This window comes from Pan troglodytes, chromosome 5 (assembly GCF_028858775.2).
Source record: "Pan troglodytes isolate AG18354 chromosome 5, NHGRI_mPanTro3-v2.0_pri, whole genome shotgun sequence".
Taxonomy (NCBI): domain Eukaryota; kingdom Metazoa; phylum Chordata; class Mammalia; order Primates; family Hominidae; genus Pan; species Pan troglodytes.
Window position 1 is genome coordinate 178,247,003 of NC_072403.2, and position 23,317 is coordinate 178,270,319.

At 47.6% G+C, this 23,317-nt stretch overlaps 2 protein-coding genes across 13 annotated transcripts; one reads left to right on the forward strand and one right to left on the reverse strand.

The window, feature by feature from the left end:
* Positions 1-6,404: 6,404 nt before the first annotated feature.
* Positions 6,405-16,514, reverse strand: TBXT (T-box transcription factor T). Of its 4 annotated transcripts, none has more exons than XM_009452368.4 (8): positions 15,991-16,514; positions 15,197-15,461; positions 14,313-14,447; positions 13,407-13,468; positions 13,212-13,273; positions 11,194-11,370; positions 9,584-9,713; positions 6,405-7,337 (listed from the first exon to the last, which is right to left on the reverse strand). In XM_009452368.4, the coding sequence occupies exons 1-8, from the start codon at positions 16,194-16,196 to the stop codon at positions 7,064-7,066; spliced, it is 1,311 nt and encodes a 436-aa protein (XP_009450643.2). In that variant the 5' UTR covers positions 16,197-16,514; the 3' UTR covers positions 6,405-7,063. The 4 variants fall into 4 exon arrangements, with proteins under 4 accessions (XP_009450643.2, XP_009450644.2, XP_063669724.1 ...); XM_009452369.4 differs by having other exon boundaries at positions 11,194-11,367; positions 15,991-16,196; XM_063813654.1 differs by lacking the exon at positions 14,313-14,447 and having other exon boundaries at positions 11,194-11,367; positions 15,991-16,196.
* On the forward strand, positions 15,124-19,781 carry LOC134810392 (uncharacterized). Of its 9 annotated transcripts, none has more exons than XM_063813657.1 (4): positions 15,124-15,506; positions 15,804-18,277; positions 18,681-18,741; positions 18,866-19,781. In XM_063813657.1, exon 2 carries the CDS (start codon positions 16,712-16,714, stop codon positions 17,525-17,527), a length of 816 nt encoding a protein of 271 aa, XP_063669727.1. In that variant the 5' UTR covers positions 15,124-15,506; positions 15,804-16,711; the 3' UTR covers positions 17,528-18,277; positions 18,681-18,741; positions 18,866-19,781. The 9 variants fall into 9 exon arrangements, with proteins under 9 accessions (XP_063669727.1, XP_063669725.1, XP_063669734.1 ...); XM_063813663.1 differs by lacking the exon at positions 15,124-15,506 and having other exon boundaries at positions 16,515-16,756; positions 16,973-18,277; XM_063813664.1 differs by lacking the exon at positions 15,124-15,506 and having other exon boundaries at positions 16,507-16,756; positions 16,973-17,378; positions 18,681-19,781.
* The last annotated feature ends 3,536 nt before the right edge of the window (positions 19,782-23,317 follow it).

The window sequence follows — 23,317 nt, forward strand, 5'->3', positions numbered from 1 at the left end:
CAGGCTGGTCTCAAACTCTTGGTTTCAAGTGATTCTCCTGCCTCAGCCTCCCAAAGTGCTGGGATTTCAGGCACGACCCACGATGCCCAGCCATGGCTAAGTTTAAAATTACCATCTTGCTATTTGTTTTCCAATTGTCCCATCTTTTTATTTGCTTTTCTCTTATTCTGCCTTCTTTGAACTGAATATTTTTTATAATTGTATTTTATCTCCTTTGTTGTCTTTGTTATTTTAATTGTTGCTTTAGAGATTATAGCAGACATCTTTAACTTATCACAGTCTACCTTCAAGTCACATTATACAACTTGATGTATGATATAATACATATAGTATAATGTAGAATGTAATACCTTACAATATTATAGTTTCATTTCTCCCCAACCCTACAGCTATTTCTACTATATATTTGCTTTAGCACATATCATAAACCCACAATGCATTGTCATTATTTTTGCTGAACAGTCAATTATCTTTTAGAGAGATTTAAAGAATAAAAAAAGTATTTTCCAATTCCTTTCTCTGGTGCTTATGTCGAAGGTTAATTAGTTTCTTCATGTCCACCCAATCCCTCTTCCTGTTTAACTTGATGCATGGATGTTATGTATTGCTTGCCGAAAAGTTTGCCTTCATGAACTTCTTTATATTTATTTGATGTCAGAATTGAAGGGATGTTTCATCACCATTGATGGTACATAAGAGGAAATAATATCTATGCCATTTGTCTTTTTATTCCTTTCAATGAACTGTCATGGGAGCAAAAGTCTCAACCTTTGTTCTGATATAATTTGATGACTTAGCCTTTTAGTTTGCATGGAAAATTTTTAGATAAACTGCAATATTACCCATGAGGGTACATACTCTCTATTTCTGTCTAGGATAAAGTCAAAACCCATGCAATTGTGCAGAATCATCATTATACACCCATTATTTTGTAGGAATTCACCCTCAAGTGTTAATCAAGTTATTCTTAATTGTAGTGAGCATAAACTATTTTACCAAAACACTTGGATGTTATTACTGTAAGAGCTCTTATAGTTATTTGTTTTGTCTACTGACATATGTATAAGTCCAAAGTAACAAGTGTTGTTGTTTATAACAATTAAACTACTAATGAATGCCAAGAGTTAACATTGCAGTTGTCTTTTGTGTGACCATCTGTAGCAATTAGCTTTTGCTGTATAATGGAAACTAAAACCAACAGAATTTTCTGTCCCTGTTTTAAGCAGTATGAGACTAGGATTGATTTTCCCTGTTTATGTTAAATACTGAAATCATGCATTAAAAAAAAAAAATAGCTGCTTGCTCCAGGACATACTTTGCACCTGGAAGACGAAACTGGGCCAGCTGAAATAGCTTCCCATCAAGACTCACTCCAGGACCCCACCCACTGTAGCCTCCACTCCAGAGCTGATGTCCTAAACTCCACCAAATACCAACTGATTCTCTGCCTTGCAGTATCTGATTAAATTGTATGACCTAGGTCAAACCCTGTAAAAAGCTTTTTCTGTTTTCCCTTGTTTTAGACATAACTATAACTATAGAGGCGATGTTATCCCTTCCCGTCTAATAAAATTAGCTTTGTTTGATGAACAGGCTTTCCTGGAAGATGACAATTGACCAAAGAGCCACAATAACGGAGTGGCATATAATAGTCAGCTTTTATTTTGCTGATGTGTGTGCAAATAATGGGTTGGCTTTACCCTCCAGGTATTTAGATAACTGCTGGTAGACTCACCTTTATATTAAATATGCATAGCCTCAAGTACTGTTTTAGATAATGATACCTTTAGGGGGTAATGATACGTTTAGATGGTTTCCGAAAAGAAAGTATAGGAAATTTAAATCTTACAGACAAAACTTGATATTTTGTTTATTGTACAAGTCTCTAAATGGATCAGAAGATGTCATCTCTGTATTTTCACTTCTATATCCTACAGTGCGTCATTGTTACAAAGATGAAACACAATCACTTTTAAAGCATTTGAGTTTAGAAAGTTGATTTGCCAATAATTGGCTTACATGAATACATATCAAGGAAGAAAATTCCCAAACTGAGAAATATTAAATTTTTGCAGTCTCATTATATGTATAATTATTTATTTCTTTGGAATTACTTTTTTTTTTTTAAGACGCATGTCACCCAGGCTGGAGTTCAGTGGCACAATCATGGCACTGCTGCCTGGACCTCCTAGGCTCAAGTGGTCCTCTCACCCCAGTCTCCTGAGTAACTGGGACCACAGATGTCCTATCACACCTGGCTAATTAAAAAATATATATATAGTAGAGCTAAGGTCTTGCTATGTTGCTCAGTCTGGTCTCAAACTCCTGGGCTCAAGCAATCCTCCCACCTCGGCTTCCCAAAGTGCTGGGATTACAGGTGTGTGCCTCCATGCCCAGCCTAGCCTCTTCTTTTTAATGATAAGAAAGATATTAGAATTATAAGCATAAATATAAGAAAAATAAGCTTTTATTCTCAAAACTAGTGCCTTAGAAATTGCGGAGGAGCTTTAGTATCAAACCACTCGTATTTCTCGGTAGGTTGTCATAGTAAGTGGTGTATCTATATTATACAGCACCATAATTTTCCTGTTTAGTAATACACAAGACTTTCTAAAATATAATAGTATGCTAGAAAACAGATTTGGAGTTTTACAATGGTTAAGTTTATGTGTCAAGTTGACTGGCCTAAAAAATGCCCAGAGAATTGGTAAGAGAGTATTTCTAGGTGTCTGTGAGGGCATTTCTGGAAGAGGTTAGTATTGAATTGGTAGACAGAGTGAAGATCACCTTCACCAATGTGGGTGAGCAGCTTCCAATCTATTGAGGGCCATTTAGCACAAAAGGACAGAGGATGGCTGAGTTCGCTCTCTCTGCCTGAGCGGAGCCGTCATCTTTGCCTGCACTCAGACACTGCACACCTGGTTCTCAGGCCTTTCAGCTTGGACTCATTATGCTGACAGCTTTCCTGGCTACCCAGCTTGCAGACAGCAGATGGTGGGACTTACTGGCCTCCATAATTGCATGAGCCAATTCTCATCATAAACCTCTCCATATGTAGAAATATAAACATAAGTACAAATATATAATATCTATCTCCTATTTGTTCTGTTTTTCCGAAGAACCCTGACTAACACAGTCGTGGATCTCTTTAACTTTCTATTAGCTTCTGGTTTTAATGATTAGGCTGTTTTAAACCTGATTATAAGTAAACTGTCTTAATCTTTGTACAGATGCCATATACTGATTTGCCCATATTCCGAACTAGGAATATAGTCTTCAAAATTCACCTTTTAAATGCACGATTCAAATTTTTTTTTCTTGGCTGGGTGAGGTGGCTCACACCTGTAACTCCAGCACTTTTGGAGGCTGAGGCAGGTGCATCGCTTGAGCTCAGGAATTCAAGACAAGCCTGGGCAATATAGTGAAACCCCATCTCTACAAAAAAATACAAAAGTCAGCTGGGCGTGGTGGTGTGTGCCTGTAGTCCAAGCTACTCTGGAGGCTGAGGTGGGAGGATCGCTTGAGCCTGGGAAGTGGAGGCTGCGGTGAGCCAAGATCACGCCACTGCCCTCCAGCCTAGGTGACTGGAGTAAGACCCTGTCTCAAAAAAAAAAAAAAAAAAAATCTTTCTAGAAAGCATAATTCCTATATATCACTACTATCTCTTCTCAGAGGGAAATACATATAATAAAAGGACCAGAGGCTAGGATCAGTGGCTCACACCTATAATCCCAAGCACTTTGGAAGTCCGAGGTGGTAGGATAACTTGAGCGTAGGAGTTCGAGACCAGCCTGAGCAACATGGTGAGGCCCCATGTCTACAAAAAAAAAAAAAAAAAAAATTAACCGGATATGGTGGTGTGCACCCATAGTCCCAGCTACTTGGAAAGCTGAGGTGGGAGGATTGCTTGAACCCAGGAGCTCTCGGATGCAGTGAGCTATGATCAGGCCACTGCACTCCAGCCTTGGGAACAGAGCGAGACCGGTCACAAAAACAATAAAAAAAAAAAAAATAGGATCAGGTCACAGATACTAAAACAGTTGCAGGTTTAAAGATCACTCCCACCTTACATATTGGTCAATTCCACTGAAACCCTAAAGACATGGTGCTCAGATTGTGTAATTCCATGTTCAAGAGTGAACTAAATATTTTTTGGTCATGGGTAGTTCAGCACTCACCTGAATGTTAGGATAATTCAGAGGAATTTCCCAACAGGCATGAGAAATGTGCCTTCCAAATTGCGGCAGGTGGCCTGAGAGCTTGACATGAGTTTCTCATGTGCAGCAGCATCTTGTTATTTGTTATAAGGGCTTCATAAACAGAGCTGGGTTTACAAGGAGACTTATGGGCTCAGAATCTTAACTGCGATGTCTAACTCTCTAAGATTATATCTTTTTTTTTTTCTTTTTTTTTTGAGACAGAGTTTTTGCTCTTGTTGCCCAGGCTGGAGTGCAATGGCGCGTTCTTGGCTCACCACAACCTCCGCCTCCCAGATTCAAGCGATTCTCCTGCCTCAGCCTCCCAAGTAGCTGGGGTTACAGGCATGCGCCACCACACCCAGCTAAGTTTGTGTTTTTAGTACAGACAGTTTTCTCCATGTTGGTCAGACTGGTCTCGAACTCCCAACCTCAGGTGATCTGCCTGCCTTGGCCTCCCAAAGTGCTAGGATTACAGGACAGTTCAGAAAATTGAAGTTTGGGAGTAGATAACTTTCCTAGGGTCTCACAGCAAGTCAGCCAAATGAACACCAAAATCCAGGCCTTTTATACCAAATTCCAGGCTCTTTCCAGTATACAGCTGCCACTGCCCACATTGCATAACCAGAAAGACCCTGTTTGAATTATTAAAATGTTAATTCCTAGAATTTGAACTCTGGGACACCTTTAGAAACTCAAACTCTCAAGTCGTCACCTATCTTCCACATGTGAAAATGGTCTTTCCCCCAACCTCAGAGCTTAAGGTCCCAGGGGAGGGGCATGTGACTCAGTCTCCCCACAGCCCCCACAGTGGGGCCACGTTCCCCAGTTGTACGCTTCAGCTGCCCAAGCTCAGTCGACAAGGTTTTCCTCTTATTCCCACACTATTAGAGTTACTGATGCCTGCAAAGGGACCAGCACTGGAACAGACCCTGAAAATACAAAACCCAGGCAGTCAGGGTCGTGGAGATGGACAAGGGTTCAGTGAGGTGGTGGATTGTGCAGAGGGGATCACCGGACACTGGGATCACAGGGTGGCACTGCCTGCCCTTAACCCCTTCCCAAATGTCCCCCAGACCTCCTCCAGCGGAACCAGCACCTATGCAATTAGAAGCCACAGTCCAGATGGCTGGAACTAGTTCTACTTCCCAACGCTACCTGGACAGTGGGTTTAATCAATGTACTCTCCCAAAATACATCAATCAATCTCCTGATTTGGGGGTATTGCCAAATGAGTAGTCGTAAAACCAAGAAAAACTTTTAAATGATAATTTACGATAAGCATGTCCTGCTTGGAAAGCAGGCACAAATGATGCTGGAAAGCAGGCACAAATGGTGCTAAAAAGCTAGCTATTTACACTTCATCTCTGGATTTATACTCAATAAAGCAAAAACAAACAAACTAAACACCACTTTGTCCTAGAACTGGTAAGTGGAGTCCAAAGAAGTCAGAGTTGGACAAGTGGTAAAGTTAGCAACGCTGACTTGGAAAAAACAACTTTTGCTACGCCTGTGGGCGATATCATACCCCTGAGCCTTAATGTCCATGTTGCTAGTATATTCATAATGCTGCTTTGACACTCCTGCATTACTAACCCAGCTCTAACCTACTGGCCACCTGTAACTTCGAATACTAAGGAATACTAAGGTGTACTTGGAATACTAAGGAATACAAGGTTTGGAATACTAAGCTGGAAGTAGGGTCAACATTAAGGATTCTGCCACTAGATGGAGAAATTGTCCCAATCCAGCGCCATTGCAGTTGTGTTTTGCTTTTGAGAAAAAGCAGCAGGAAAGATATTTATAAATGCCATTTTGTTCAAAGTGCTATGGTAACTACACTTTTCACTGACAAATGATAACTTTTTATCCATTTATTTTATGTACAGTACTTTAGCTTGAATAGGGTGGACATCCCATATTCATCTTGATGACATCAGTATGTTTTAGGTTCTGTCTTTATCCGCATCATCCATGATTCAATGTTGAGTAAATCTCTTAAAAATTACTTAACATCTTTTAAGTTGCTGTGGCAATTAGCACTAAGTCTATGCAAATTTCACTTCCAGTTTTGCAGCTAATTAGATACAATATTAAAGTTCTTAATAGATTAAAATGCTTTTTGGGGATAAGGTCTTTACCACCAGCTACAATAAACAGTAAATACTCACAAAAGGAGGGGCTTCACTAATAACTGGACGAATCACATTTTGCATATTGCGTTTATTTTGCAGAAAATGCTTTCTGCTGATTGTCTTTGGCTACTTTGTCAGAAGAAAAATATGAAACAGTTATAGTTTAACAACACAAGAGATTAGCTACATATGCTTAAAATACACACATCCTAGGGGGCAGAGCAGTCAAATTTTCAATTCAACTAAAACCTGCTGTCCTCAACTATGATTTTATTCTGTCCTTAACAGCTCAACTCTAACTACTTGAAAGCAACAAGGAAGAAGATTAAGAGTGTGCTTTTTATCTCACTAAAGTAGAACTGGTGGAGTTTACAAATTCTGGTGTGCCAAAGTTGCCAATACACTGTATGAGAAATAAACCAAAAAAAGTTTCTGGACCCTGGCAAACATTTTTTCACTGTCAGTGAGGTTGGGCCAACTGCATCATCTCCACAGTTGGGTTCATCTGTAAGCCACCTGGGACAGCACCGCTACTGCAGGTGTGAGCAAGGGATGCTGGGGCTCTGGGGAACAGTGCCGTGTGCTCCTCCACTGCTTTGAGAAGGAAGTTACTGAGGCTGCATTTCCTTCTTAACCTGAGACTGCCACTGGGTACCTAGTAGGTCAATCCAGTCACCACTGGCTGCCACGACAAAAAGTCACTGCATCTTTCGGGACCTGGGCCTTGCTGCTTCACATGGAAGGTGGCGACACAGGTGTCCATGAGGCTATGAGGCGGCCTTGGGCTGCGGCGTCGTACTGGCTGTCCACGATGTCTGTGGCCGTGGCCGCCCCTTCGTACAGTGGGGATCCCGAGGAAGAGGGCGCCGAGACCGGATGGGTGAGGGGTGTGTAGTGCGCGGGGGAGCCCCGGAAGAACTGGGCCCCCAGCCCGTTGGACACGGCTGCTGCCTGGGAGCCCGGGGTGACGGCGCCGTTGCTCACAGACCACAGGCTGGGGTACTGACTGCAACAGAAAGACACCAGTGAGCAGGGCCTGGGCAGGGGCTGCAGGCCAGCTAAGGATGGAAAAACACACCAGAAATCCCATTCGGAGTGACTGTGTAATATGACAGTTTTCTTCTTTCAAACAGGTCATTTTCTCCAAATTATTAAAGGACTCACAAGCACATTCTGTGATGTATAGAAGTTATTGTCGTATCTATTAATAAGAAACAAAATCATCAGGAAGATGACTGAAAAGATTATTCACATATTCAGAGCTCATGAAAGAGCGCTGTTAAGTTTCACTACGAAAGACTCATACCAGGCCAGCCGCAGTGGGTGATGCCTGTAATCCCAGTACTTTGGGAGGCCAAGGCAGGTGGATCACCTGAGGTCAGGAGTTCAAGACCAGCCTGACTAACATGGTGAAACCCCGTCTCTACTAAATACAAAAAATTGGCTGGGCATGGTGGCACATGCCTGTAATCCCAGCGACTTGGGAGGCTGAGGCAGGAGAATCGCTTGAACCCGGGAGGCAGATGTTGCAGTGAGCTGGGATTGCACCATTGCACTCCAGTCTGGGCAACAAGAGTGAAACTCCGTCAAACAAACAAACAAAACAGAAAAGAAAGACTCAGACCAGTAGTTTTGCACTCTCATTCAGAATAAAACTTTTCAGATAGTCTCAATCAAAAGTGACTGAGGATGGGCTTAAGTGCACGTGTTTTTATCTAGCACATCCCACCCCCACCACCGCAGTGATTCTCACGATGGAGACCAGCCTCTCCTCAAACGCTAAGCAGCAGACATTCCTTAGAGTAACTCCAGTACAGACACAATTCCCTGCACTTTGTCCTGTTCAGTACATAGGTGTGCTAGCATGGTGCCCAGCAGCAAGAAAAGCACCTGGCAGTCAGACTAGGAAGCCATTCCCAGTTCCGCCTTTACCTAGCTGTGTCACATTACACTTTGCCTGAGACTACTTATAGGCTGTGTTTCTCAAGGCATAAAATTAGGAAGGTGGAAATGACTATTGAATTCTCCAGTCTAAGCACATGGAAGTGGATAGCATTCAATTATGGTAAGATTTTATTTTGGGAAATAACCTTGTCTTTCTATAAGTGAATAATGAGACCTTATGTTGTATCACCATGCTGTTTTAAACAAGTCTGAGTTAATCAAGGCAGATTTTTATGCCATTTTACAAATGAAAGCTTCAGGTTCTAAGATGCCCAATTAGAGCCACACTGAGACCCTCGGGTGGGGCCTCTGTCAACAGCTTGCAGTGTGCAGGTCATCTGATCGGTGCAGGCTTCTGGGGCGATGCTCTTGGAGCCCCTGAAAGCTTCGCTTGTTTACGCATTGTTGCTCTGTTTCTAACCGCAAGCAATTGAATTCTTATTATGAAGGAACTGTTTTCTAGACAAGAATTAAGATCGCAGGCATATTTTGGTATTCTAGAAAATGAAGTGCATTGCCTTTGAGGTCAAGATCACTTAATTCCAGGCTCACTCTGCTGTGAGCTGGTCCAATCATTTAATATCTCTGGCCCTCCTTCCTCCCTAGAAAGTGAGAGTTGACTTCTAGCTTTGGTATTTTAGGTTTTTATATTCATCCTATGAAGAAATGTAAGACATTTACCAGCCTGCTTAATTTGTAAGCCTTTCTCCCTCTGCATAACTTGCAAGTTGGTAACAAAATAGTCATCATTGTTTACCAGTTACCTAGCACATATATTAAAGACTTCGAGCCTGTATCCATAGAAAAGCCAATAAATTCATTTCCTTCATTTACTAGCTTTTGTTGGAAAAGGTTCCAAAACGATCTCTTTAAGCTCTACCTACTGACCCCAACAACCCTGTAGGAGACAGGCCGAGGCTGGGTTATTTTTTTACCACCTTCCTTTTATATGTGAGGAAACTGAGGCCCAGAGAGGCTAAAAGACTTGTCCATCACGTGAACCAGTAAGTGGTAGAACCAGGATGGGGACTATGGTTTCATTCAGGGATGGGATAGCGCAGCTCCCATTCCACACCTGGGTTGTAAAGGAGCCCAGTCCTTCCAGCGAACAGACTGCAAACAGGAACTCGGCAGTCATGTCACCTGCAATCCCTGGGCATAGCTGGCTAATAAAGAATTCTAAATAAAGACCCAACCACCCACAGGGACCGAGGAGAATAAGGACTAAGGGCCTATAGGAATGAAACAGCGTGAAGTCACAGGCAGAGCTCCCAGGATGCTTTGCACCACGTCCTGGACATCCATTACCTGGAGCTGGTAGGTGGGCTGGCATTGTGGCTCACGGGGAGCATGCTGGGATGGGCAGGCATTCCAAGGCTGGACCAATTGTCATGGGATTGCAGCATGGATAAACATGCAGGTGAGTTGTCAGAATAGGCTAAGGGGGGAAGGTAACAAAGTGCAATTATAGATGGTGTCTTCCAAGAACAACAAAGTACAGTGAAATATCACCAATAACTGAAGCTACGTAACACTGAAAACAAAATGTACATGGGATATTAACTGTAGAAAACAATCCATTAATCTATTTACGTGGTTATCAGGGGCAAGATTTATTGCCAAATGTATGTATTTGAAAACATACCCTGGTAAACCCAAGCTTTTTCCCTTATCATCATTATCAGTAGATGCCCTGTAGACATTGAATCTTACTTACAATCACTGACTTGGAATTACTTATCTTTAAAAATAAATATAACTTTACCCTGCCTTTTTACCAGTGATTATTTCATAAGAATGGGCGATAGAAACCATTACTCCAGGCAAAATTAGAAATAAGATCTTCCTGCCTCAGAGTCTAGCCTCTGGTTGAACAAGTCCCAGTGACTTCCTAACCCAATAAGGTCCTTTCATTTCAAATCAACTTTAATTGCTTAATTGTTTTATGGTGTTCTTGAGCTATTTTCCTTCTTTTGGAGCCAGACAAAATTAAGTCTAGACATATACAGTGTTATAGAGAGAGTTAGGCCAGGGGATCTTTATGGTCTATCCCAGTGGTCCTAATATTGGAACATGCATCGGAATGGCCTGGAAGGCTTTTAAAAGCACACTGGCCAGGAGCGGTGGCTCACGCCTGTAATCCCAGCACTTTGGGAGGCCGAGGCGGGTGGATCACGAGGTCAGGAGATCGAGACCATCCTGGCTAACACGGTGAAACCCCGTCTCTACTAAAAATACAAAAAAATTAGCCAGGCCTGGTGGCAGGCACCTGTAGTCTCAGCTCCTTGGGAGGCTGAGGCAGGAGAATGGCGTGAACCCGAGAGGCGGAGCTTGCAGTGAGCTGAGATCGTGCCACTGCACTCCAGTCTGGGCGACAGAGCGAGACTCCGTCTCAAAAAAAAGCACACATTGCCGGGCCCCACCAAGAGCTGCTGCCTGTCAGTCTGGGGTGGGGCCTGAGACTGTGCCCACTCTCGGGTGGTGCTGAGGCTCTGGCCTGGGCACCGTATTTGGAGAATCACTGGTGTAGTCAGTAATTCTTGAGCCTGGCTGCCCATCATTGTCACTTTAGAGAGGTTCATAAAAGACTCAAACCTGGGCTCTCCTCCTAAGGATCGACCATGGTTCTGTGGAGAGGCCCAGGAATCTGTCATTTTCAAAACCTGGAGCAGCAGCTCTGAGGCCCGTGCAAGGATGCAAGCCCCTGATCTGGGTGTCCGTGGTTGTTCCGCCAGCGGCGGCAGTGGCGGAGACATAAATTGAAGATCTTCTCTTGAGCTACTAAAAAACTGGGCTTGGGTATGTGTTCCAGAAAACCGTCTCCGTTTTTTTAGATTCTAGACCCCTGCAGAATGCCTTTCCCAAAGTGGTCTTGCAGCCACCCACCAACCCCTGGCAGAATGAGGCTGAGGACTCACTTGGAGAATTGTTCCGATGAGCATAGGGGCTGGGGTAGGGTGAGGACCGGTGGCTCCTCAGGGCTGGGTACCTGTCACAGCCGTGCGTGGAGGGGAGGGAGAGGGCACCTCCAAACTGAGGATGAGGATTTGCAGGTGGACACAGGGTGCTGGTTCCAGGAAGAAGCCACCCCCCTGCTGTGAGAAAAGAGAGTGCTGAGTAACCTGCATTAGTGCTCCCTCCATCACTCCAGAGAGCAGAGCCCAGGCCAGGGACTCTCCCTCCATCACTCCAGAGAGCAGAGCCCAGGCCAGTGACTTCCCACCTTCCCCTCAGGGGCCCCTGATGGACGAAGCACCCTGAGTGTCTCATACTTAGGACACAGTCTGCCTCACAAGACATCTGAGGCCATCAGCCCCACACTCACTACCACAGGTAACCCAAGGCTTCCAATCCTGTGTGTACCTGAGTAAACCCAGGAGCCTGGCCTCAGGCAACCTAAGCTGTTTCCTCCTGAGAATCCTCTGGATTGCTTTGAGATCTACTATTCCCCAAGGCAGGTGAGCTTTCCTCCACTGAGCATGAATACAATGTAACCACAGGCAGAGAGCAGGTGAGAGAGGTGGGGTGGTGCTTAGACAAGGGTGCCCTCCCCTTCTCCTCCTGCCACCCACAGAGACGGGAGCTGCCTTCCTAGCTGGGGGTAGACCCCTTTACTGCTCACTCTTCTGGTTTAAGCTCCCCACATTCTCCCCAGGAGAATCAGAAAGTTCTTCCAAGGCTCCCCTTCCTTCCTCTAAAACTACAATTTCTTGTCCACGCATTTTTTTCTCCTCTGAGACTGGGAGTTTCATTCTGTCACCCAGGCTGGAATGCAGTGGTGTGATCTTGGCTTATTGCAATCTCCGCCTCTCAGGTTCAAGGGATTCTCATGCCTCAGCCTCCCAAGTAGCTGGGATTACAGGCGCCCACCATCATGCCTGACAATTTTTGTATTTTTAGTAGAGATGAGGTTTCACTATATTGGCCAGGCTGGTCTCTAACTCCCTGACCTCAAATGATCCATCCAACTTGGCCTCCCAAAGTGTTGGGATTACAGGCGTGAGCCACCGTGCCCGTCCTCTTCTACACTCTTCAAGCTTTGTTGTTTTGATTGAGAAAAAGCAACCCCTAGTGGGACAACTACTGTGGCTTCAATTTCCAAACTACTAACAATTCTCCAGGCAGCACTGGAAGGGAGGGTGCAGATGTGCTCTCGCTGCCCAGCCGGCCCTGGCCAGAGCAGTGGCTCACTCTACTCAAGTGACTCCCCTTCTGGTTGTTCAATCAGCCTAGGAAATGATGAAAAATCTACAGAATAGAAAATGCCTGTGTAAGGAGGAGTGTGCCCTGTTGATTCATCCAGCCTCTTGACCAGCCAGTGCTACCGCGTTCATTGTTTAATATCTCCAAGTCCCTTCCCCGGGTGGAGAGGACGGACCAGGATGAGAGAGAGCGTTTCTCCCAACAAATGCTGCTGTATAATCCTCTATCCTGCACTCTGACTCCTGAAAGTCCTAGAGGGAGCTAGACTTAAATCCAACTCTCTCATCCTCAGAGCCACAGGAGCTGGTGAGACATTCCTAGAACCACAGGGCTAAGGAAAAATTTTGTTCCTAAGCATCATTGGAAAGATGGCTCTTCAACCATTAATGAAAGCCTCAAAGAGGATGTAATGAGCTAGATTCTCCTGTTGCCTAATACAGGAGAGTCCAAACACCCAGCTAGGTCTCAATGATCCACCCCAGGCATGGTGGCAGCTGCCTCACGGCAAAACAAAAGCACCCAGGAGAGTATCCACAGCCCCGATTAGAGCAGAGGTTAGATGGGCAACACAGCTTCAACATCACAGGGCCAAGAGCCTCGCATGGCAAAAAGGCAATCTTACATCCCAGGCACACCCAGAAACACCCTTGTCTTCTCCATCTCCACTTCCCAGCTCTCAGCAAGTCTAGTCCCGATGACGCAGAATGACATGACAGAGTGCAACAAACCGTACATTGGGAGTACCCAGGTTGCTGGCTGTCTCCGGGTTCCTCCATCATCTCTTTGTGATCACTTCTATCAAAATGAAAAAAAAAAAGTATATCGAATTTTCAAACATAAGGAAATTCAGAAAAGAGTATGTGCAGCAATATTTCATCTTTCTGCATACTTCTTTGCCCAAGGGTATTTATAGTTAGAATTCTCTCACCTTTCCTTTGCATCAAGGAAAGCTTTTGCAAATGGATTGTACTTAATTTTAAGAGCTGTGATCTGAAAAACAAGAAATTGCATTTACTAGTATATTCCCTATTAGCCAGGGGATTTAATTTGGCACCAAGAAATTGAGAAATGCCAGTACCACTTTTAAATTTTCAAATATAATCAGACTTCTTTCCACATACAGTTTTCTATTTGGAACTGAAAATAGCTGAGTAATTGTACAGAGTAGCATGCTTATGAAAAATTTTCAATGTCAATGTTCTGAGTGGGATTCACAATAAATTTAACCTACTACTAACAATGTTCCATGTGTATAAATCAGAAATGGCTGAAAACACAGGCTGGGGCTGCTTAGGAAATAGAGACCTGGAAGTTCTAGATTTCGGTCAACGTCAACACCAACAAGGTATCCAACTAATGTTGAATGTGCAGTACTTTGGGGTTGGGCTTAGGCATAGATTTACAGGCACCTATGCAGTAGCTTGTATCTAGTTGAGTCTTCACACTGCAGAGATTTGAGGGGTTGCCCCCCCACCCTTTGGGGAAGATTTCCAAGGAAGGACATGCCCCTCTGTCACTCAAGTCTTGTTCTCAAGAAATTCTCACACCATTTAACCTGAATGCTTTTTGGATCTTTTCATTTTGAGCATTGAGAAGTTGTTTCTAGTTTTAAACACTTGTATGGAGAATTCAAGGGGAAAATATTTGAATGGGGACTTAATTTAAACAGTTCTCTCCTGTGCTTCCATTTCAAGTTCCGGAATATTATTTGAAAGGGCAGGAAGCCTTCCTCTCAGTGCGGGTTAGCGCGTCTCCCCGCTCCTCCAGAGTCTCCACGGAGCAGCACACCACACCGCAGCACACCGGGAAAGCGATCCGCCTCTGTCCTTCTCACCTCCTCGTTCTGATAAGCAGTCACCGCTATGAACTGGGTCTCAGGGAAGCAGTGGCTGGTGATCATGCGCTGTGGACCCCCAACTCTCACTATGTGGATTCGAGGCTCATACTTATGCAAGGAGTTCAGCATGATCTGAGGGAGACAGATACAGGATTGGTGGCACTGAACGGCCTGCGTTAAAACAGCAAAACATCCATTTCTCCGGGATGCAGAAAGTCCTCTGGATCCCAAGAAAGTGTCTCTGCTGTTGAGGGAAGTGGGGTTCCACCAGGGGAGGCTTCTCTGCGGTTTATATGTGCTATTCCCACAGCTTGTTTGGAAAAGGGATGTGAGACGCTACACACCATTAAAAGCAATGAATGCTCATCACAAAATCCTTTCACCTGGTGGAATAAAGTACTAAGGCTTTCAGGAAGGCTATGGACATTTTTAAAAGACTGAGCTTGTTTGCAACTTGCCTAACCTGGGGTCTTCCAGGAACAATCCCCGACTAAAGAATGTTCTTTAGAAAAGCACGACTTTACAAGTTTGTTCTGACTCCACGCAGTAAGTAGTGTGGCGCATGTTTAAATTTAAATGCGACTTTGCCATCAAGGCTGATATCTTTTCCACCCCCAGGAGAGTTTAGGGCTAGACACGGAAGTTCCCCCAAAGCTCCAGTCCTTCAAAGGGGAGTGCTCCCGCTCCCCGTTCGCCAGGCGTGGATGTTATCAGCTTAGTATAAACAGCGCTAAAGGCCTTATTAGAGAAGGCTGTGGCCGTTTCTCCAGGGCAGACGTCGCCTCCCGTTCAAGCAGCGTCCCTTCCCACAACCCCCGTGCAGAAGGCCCAGCGCGGCCCCTCCTCGCTGGTCCCAGACCTGGCGGGCTCCTCACACCTACCTGGCCCCCTCCGTTGAGCTTGTTGGTGAGCTTGACTTTGCTGAAGGAGACGGGAGCCTTCATCCAGTGGGCCCCGAAGTTGGGCGAGTCGGGGTGGATGTAGACGCAGCTGGGCGCCTGCGGCTCCGGCTTGCCCCCCGGCACCCATTCCCCGTTCACGTACTTCCAGCGGTGGTTGTCCGCCGCCACGAAGTCCAGCAGGAAGGAGTACATGGCGTTGGGGTCCAGGCCAGACACGTTCACCTTCAGTACCGGAAACATCCTCCTGGAAAACACGGGGCGGGCGCAGGAGGACCCCGACACTGACCAGGTAGGCCGGAGGCAGAAGCTGGGCACAGAGGCCTCCGTTATTTCGGGGCACAGAGGAGCCCCCTGGGGAACGTCCGAAGGTGACTCCCAAGCTCCCCCTTCCCCGAGCCCTGCCAGGTCCGGGTGGCCTCCTCACCATCTCCACGGCCTCGGGAGGGCGGGGAGGAGAGGACCTGGCGAAGGGTTTCAGTGCAGGAGGCCACATCCCGCGGGGACAGGCGGGGACCAGGGCGCGCCTCGCGGGTCCCGGGATGCCTCCGAGGTCGGGACACCGGAGTGCGCGCTCCTCCTCCCCAAGCTTCCGCGGAGAAAGCCCCAGAAGAGGGGCTTGGAGAAATGCACTCGAGGGAGTTAACCAGAGCGGGAACAAACACAAAGCCCTCCTCCAGGAGAAAAAGGGTTCGACCTCCGGGAACTTGCCAGGTCCCCCAGGCTGCCCAGGCGCTGGAGAGCGCGGCGCGCGCGGGCTCCGGACGCGCACCCACCTGCCGTTCTTGGTCACGATCATCTCATTGGTGAGCTCCTTGAAGCGCAGCCACAGCTCGCTCTCCTCCAGGCCCACGCGCAGTTCGCGCTCTGTGGGGTCGCCCTTCTCGCTGCCCGCCTGCAGCTCATTCTCCACGGCGCTCAGCAGGTGGTCCACTCGGTACTGCAGGCTCTTTCCCGCGCTCTCGGTGCCAGGGGAACTCATCCTCCCGTCCGGCTCCCCTCCCCGCCGTCCCCGAAGCCCAGACTCGCTACCTGAGATCCACCTTCCCCGCTCTTGGCCGCCGCCCTTCCGAGAAAAGGGGCCCCTTGGACCGAGACCTGCGACGGCTCCCGGGTCCCGGGTCCCGGCACAGACCCGGGAGGAGGGCGCGGACCAAGACTTGGGGGGAGGAGACGGGGGCAGAGGGGTGGGGAGAAGTTATTCCACTTGAACTCCCCAAGGCTCTACTAGTGTAGGTCTCTGGGGACCGAAATTCAGTGCCCTCCCCATAAATAGAGCCGCGGCGGCAGCGCTGGGGGTGCTCGGCGGATTGGGCTGCGCACGCTTTGAAGTGCCGGGCAGCCTCCCATTGGCCGAGAGCGGCCATATCAGACCCAGCCGGGCGGGTCTGGGAGGCCGGGAGCCAACAGTGGGCTCCCGCACGCCTGTTTCATGTAAATCCTGGGCCCCAGCCCTGCGAGCCCCGGCCCAGCCCCTACACCCCCGCCCTTCTCCAAATGTTTGCACCTCCATCAAAGCGGCGGGGCAAGCCCCGGAGGAAGGTAAGCTGGACGCCCCGGCCTGCCCCAGCCCGCCCCAGCCCGCCCCAGCCCGCACTTCCGCGAGGGGCTGCCCGGCAGCCTGCGATGCTCCCTGATTCCCGCGCGCGGGGTCCTGCTCGCTTTTCCAGCGCGCCCGGATCCCGCAGCCGCGCCAGGCTGGAACGTTCCCGCGGCCTCACCTGTCCCCGCTCCAGGCGCGCCTCCCTCCCCTCCCAGGGACCAGCGCATTTGGCCGGGCTTTGGGATGCGCCGCGCTCGTCTCGCCGCAGTAGTAGTGCTGTTCTCGCGCCTCCGATGCCTCAACTCTCCAGTCTGGCAGTTTCCGGTGCACCTGTCCCCACACGTCCCTCGCCCACGGAGCCCCAGGCGGCGTTACGAACACCCAGGATCGTGGATCAGCCTGCCCCGGCGTCGGGTGTCCCCGCGGCTCTCACCATCTGGAAAAGGAAGGTCCGCGCGCAGAGAGGGAAATGGACGGAAATAAGCAAAAGCAAAACAACCCCTTCTGGGAAGTGTCCTCCTCGCTCTCTTATAAAAACAGGACTTGATGCCGAGGTCAGCGCGCGCATCGAGTGTGCCAGGCGTGTGCGTGGTTTCTGCTGTGTCATTGCTTTCGCGGAAGGTGGGAGAAGGTCGGGGCTGGCGGGGTGGTCCCGGACTAGCGGGACTCGGGGCGCTTTCCCCGCCCGGCCCAGCGCCAAGCGGTGTCGGCAGCGGTTGTTTTATTACCTTTCGGTGAGAACTTACGCGAGGAGAGCGAAGGAGAGGTGACAATGAGCAGGAAATAGTTCAGTGGGGTCTCTTTAAACAGTAATATTCCTCCTAAAACGGGAGCCCAGGAAGGGGGAAGGAGGCAGAAGCTCCCCCTTCCAAGGCCTGGCTTTGCGCTTCTGCACACCTCGCCCATTCGCTGGACGAGGGCCTGCCTCGGGTAGCAGCCTCTGTTTCCCGGTCTCCTGAGCGGGCACCCCAGCCCCAGCCCCTCTAGAGAAAGCCTGCGCATCGGGTGGGGCAGCGAGTTCAGAGGAGTCTTGCGCCCTAGCAAGGGGACTTTCCCGCGGACATGGTACCTGCGCCCCGCGCTAAGTCTCCCCTGCCCCCTGCCCCCTGCTCCTCGCCCCTCGCCCAGCCGGGCTCGCTCCGGGGTCGGGAATTGCTGGGGAAGCCGAAGGAGGGATCCCCGCCCGGGACTCGAGGGATCGACCCGCCTCGCGGTATGTGGAGGGCTGCCAGGAGCCAGTCCCGGGGAAGGGTGCCTGCCGCCCGTGGGGCACAGGGCTCCTTCTCTCCCTTCTCCAACTTACACCGACGAGTCAGGAAGCCGGGGCGTCTAGTCCCGGTCCGCATTTCTCAGTGTCTTTTGATGTCTGGGATGCATGGATATTCCCAGGGGGCTGACCCGAGGTGGGGAAGTTTCCTTCTAGAAAGAGGCACCAAAAGGACCTCATTTGCTCCTGACGCCGGACCCTCCTGACACGCCTTCACTGGCTCATCGGGCCCTGGGCTTTGGGGGAGAGCGTGGTGCGTGTTACTCTCCTTACTCCGGGTATTAAAATGTCTAAGAGGTCATCGCTTTGGCCCAAGGCCTCCCGAGGATAAGATAAAAGGGAAAAGTGGAGGGGAGGTGAAGGAGGAACGAGGGTGGGTCCCAGGCAATTGAGGGCCTCGGAACCCCAGGCACGAGAGCGAAACCTCTCCTGCGGCTTCAGGGCAAAGGAATCCCGAAGGCTGGATCCCTGCCCTGCGCTCGGACGGCGTCGCGGCCGCTTTTCCCACAGTCGGGAAGCGCCAAAGAAGACTGGAGGGTTTAACAGATCGCTCTAAAACTGTTCCGAACAGGAGGGGCACGGCCAAATAAGAATACAACTTCAGCACGAAAGAATATTCCGTTTCTAACATGCGTAATAAAATTTCTACTCTCCAGAGAGAATGTCTGAAGCATTGAAGAGTACGACCCAGGAATTGAACCACCCAAGTCGGAGGAGGTAGAGGTTGGAAGTCACCGACTTTGGCCAGCACTGTGTAGTGTCACCTGTCTTCACTTTCTAACGTTTATTTTTCCTCCCCTTTCTGTGGCTGATTTTCTGATCTTTGTTCCTCGGTTCCCAGGACCAGGCCCACTCCCTCCGCCTTTTCAGCGAAGGCTGCAGTGCATGACAGTTTACAGCCAAAACTTCCTCCAGCCCGGCTATAAAGAATTCCCAGTTAATAACAATGCGCTTCCTTGGGAGGAAAGAGGGGCTGAGGCACCGCCAGCTGTTTCGCTCCCAGGGTCTATCACTCCTTGGCAAGCCCAGCCATTCAGAGAAAAACAAGACAAAGCCTTATGGCTGGGCCTCAGGATGCAACTGTCCCACCGAAAACATGCTTGAAACATTTTATAAGAAAACACACACACACACCCGACTCGACTCCCAGAGAGGCAGTTTTCCTGGGCCCAATCCCTTCTGAAAAAGCAAAGCCATTTATCTTTAGAAGCAGGCAACAATGAAGCTGTAACAGGCTCAAGGAGGGGTGGAGGACAGCCTCGCGTGACTCTTACCCCACACTCTAGTCCCTCTCTTTCTGCAAGAAAAACAAATGAATTTCTTTTCTGATTATATATGTACTCCTTGTATAAATATTATATATGTATCTGTCTTCATATATATGTAAAACAGTCACCCACAGTATCTGTGGGGCATTGGTTCCAGGACCTACAAAGATGGTAGAATCCAGGGATGCCCTAGTCCCTTGGCATGGTATTTGCATATAACCTATGGACTTCCTCCATGAACTATAAATCACTTCTGGATTACTTATAATGCCTAATACAATGTAAACACTATGCAAATAGTAGTTATACTGTATTGTTTTTTATTTGTATAATTTTTATTCTTTGATTATTGGGGAGAGGGAGTTTGGAATGTTTTCTATCAATTCAACCAACCACGGATATGGAACCTGTGGCTATGGAGGGCTGGCTGTATGTTTATCTCTCTCTATGTATATAAATGCTAACCTCAAGCACTAAGCAATGTTCATATTTTGGGGTGTTCCTCGTCTTTTTTTCATTTTGTTCTTCTCATGAGCTCCTTCTCCCACACTGACTAAGCGGACTGAACGCAAACAGTCACAAGTTCTACATTAGAGATGACAGCCATGTTTCATGGCCAATAATTCTGCCACCAATTGGTTTATTTGTCTCTCCCATTAAAAGAAACCCAATGGCTTTTGTTATTGCTTTAAAAGGTGTGTAACATAATTCTTTAGACTCTTTACCATTGAAAAAATTTTAAAGCCCATTGGGTTGTTTGGGGTGGTTGTGGTTTTGTGGGAAAGAACAGAGACTTGGTTTTTTAAAGTCTTCCTCTCAGGACAAGGATCCCACCCTGTGCACAGCCGGCCCCTCCCTGCTGCTCTAGGGAGAAGGCTTCGTGATGTGCTCCCTGATCTGCAGGGAGGCTGCGGCCATGTGGGGTGGACGCAGGGACTACTGTCAGCCTCAGGCTGCGTCTCAAAACCTGATCCCATCCAAGCTATTTTTTTGGAGTCAGTGGGCTTTGTCACACATGACAGTGTGTGGTTGTTTTAGTGACAGGAGTTCACAGATTAACAACAAACCAACCTGCCCAGTTGAATGTTTGGGAATGTGACAATCCCAAACCTTTCTCCTTAAAACTCTAGTGCTTCAGCTCCTATCTCTTTGGAATTCAAGTTTCCAGAGGAGAAATCGGGCTGCTGGATTTTGATCTCTTCCTCGGTAGAGAAGGGTAGCTTGAGTTTTTCTGCCCGGATACTTAATTTTTTCAATGCCTTGTGGATGATAAGTTTCTTGGCGATAGTTTCAGTGGGAATCTGCTGATTTTGCTTGGCATGCAGGGAAAGCCCCTTCCAACTCAACAAGTCTCTTTAGTTCTGATTGGTATGATGGTGAGTACTGTTTCCACTTCAGGGGTTATCTGTACTTCCAAATCTGAGGATCCGTGCCTATTCTCCCGCCTCCTCCCCCTGTGTTGTTTCAGCTCTTAGATCTTTCTGCATATATTAAATGGCTTGTGAAATGTTTTTTCCACACCACTCTGTCAATTTCCCTCCATGTCACTTTTGGTTTTTACTGCCTCCAATGCAGATTTTATTTCTCTGTTGTAGCCTCAGTTTTCTGGTAATCCTTATTTCCTCCACGTCCCTTGTCATCTTATTCCATGGCCTTCTAGAGCAGCCTTTTTGCTCCTTAATGTCCTGTTTCTGCTTCTTAGAAGCCACGGTTCTCTGCATCTTCTGGTGCTTATGGTTTATTTTTTCCCAAGGCTGCTTTTCCTCTGTGTCTTCTGAATAATCGCTCTCCCCGCTTCCCTTTCAGCCTTTTCTGGGAGTCTCCACGGTCTTTTCTTTTCCTTCCTCCCCCTCTTACATAGGGGTGACTGCCCAGCATGCCTTCTGCAGGGCTGCACTCTCAGGGGCCCTGGATGGATGCCCCTTTCATAGCCACCTTGGGAAGACAGAGGTGTGGGGCCTGCCTTATTCAGGGTGAAACCAGCCCTTGACTGGTGGCAGGGACTCAGCAGGCCTTTGCTGAGTGGCTGCGTTGGCAACACGGAAATGCAGTAGCATGTCTATCTAAGAAACGGCAGTAGCACTGTCCTCAGATCCACTGGACATATGCTGCTGAGCACTTTCATCATGAACAAAACATCAATCCTTCACATTTACTAAAATGCAGGATGCCTCTGAAACTCCAAGGGCCCTTCTCTAGTAACCCGCTCATTGATTCAAATAGTCAGGTGTTTTGGAGAGAGTAAAGGAAGGGTTTCCTGTGAAAATTGTGTATTAAATGAGACCTTAAGAATTACTACAAGTGAGCTATTCCAAGGGAGGCTTGAAAATGAGGGGGCAGGAACATGCTTGCAGGCTGAAAATGACTCCAGTAATCATGACTGGGGACCCCCACGCAATCGTTTAATTCATATTTATATACCTGTGTATGTCATACTACTGGAAATGTTCTTTCTCCCTCCTCTACAACTAATTTTGAAAAATCCTATTTTGGCCCTGAATAAAATATCTGGCAGAAAAGAATGTTGGAAATAAATGCAGGTAGACGTACACACACACATACTCTGGCTGGACCAGCTCCAACTTCCATAATCACCATTTAGCAGGAAAGGTTGACATGATGTCCCTAATCAGAACATGCTGTGATCACTGTTTTGAAGGGATCCGCAGGGCAGGCAGGCTCTGAGCTCTGCACCAGGGCCTGACACTTGCCGGAGGAAGCAGGGGTGGGAGAAACCAGCAGGAGCTCCCCAGAGGCCGCTGGGGAGAGGAGAGGGGTGGGGCTTGGCACCAGAGAGTCCAGGGAGGTAGCGCTTCCTGTTGAAGAACAAGGGTACTCAGGAAGGCCGAGTGGCGCTGCAGGACCTACAGAGCCCCTGGGCACATGAGGAAGGAGAGCCTACGAGGTTTATAAAGTGTCCGAATATGGAGCAAACTTGAGATCAATAAACTGAGAGAAAGACAGTCTAATCTGAATGACAGTAGAGACTCAAAAGTCACAATCGCCTATTTAATAAGAACAAGTGAGATGTCACGGCAGGAGGGGTGAAGCCTGGCAGGAAATGTTAGGTGAGACCAAGTGCTGAGTATGTGGTGAGGGAACATAAACTAGGAGGAGATGAGATCAAACAGGGGCGGAAATGGATGGGATTGCAATACCCTCAAGGGAACAAGCAGGAAGAACTCCAGAAGAGACTTGCAATAATTCTGGAAATGGAGCACTTTAGAGGGTTCCTATAGAAATTCCCATCAATATTGTAGGCAAAGACAATGAACCAAAAAAAAGTGATTGAATTATAAGAATACTTTGAAAGGACTATTGAAGGCTAGTGGAAAAAACAGAAGACAAGAGCAGAACAGAGCTGAAATCTGCAGAAGGACTTGTCAATGGCGGGAGAGAGGGGAGGAGGCTGCAGCCTGGAGGTAATGGGAGGACCAGGGTGAGAGACAGAAGCCCAAAGGGAAGCTAGGGCTGAGGCTGCCATGGGGGCGGGGAGTAAAGGGCTGTCCTCCCTACAGATCAAGTACCAGACTGATAGTAAAAATGAGACAAAGGGGAAGGACTTAGCACACCTGTGAGAACAGATTCAGAATCAGTGGTTCCCACCACAGGGACTTCAGCTGAAAAGACACCTCAGAGGAGAAAAGCCCATTTGGAAATTAGAATTAGCACATTCTATGACCGATAGTCACAGCTCCAAGGTGACAAGCTGTCCCAGCCCCAGAACCCTAAAAGGAGCTGACATTCACTGGCGCCTATTATGTGCGAGGATAATGTGCATACATTATCATTTAGGCATTGATGGGAGATAGTATTCCCTCTTGTATATACAAGGCAATTCAGAGAAAAGAGTAAAAAAAATGGAGTGGCATTTTGATTTCTGATTTGTGTCATTAAATGCAGGTTATTTCCACTAGACTAGGTTAAATATGTGAGAAGTAGAAGCAAAGTATGTGAAAAGTAGAAACAAGTTTTTTTCTCTCTTTCACCCACCATATTCATACAAGCACATATGAAAGGAATCT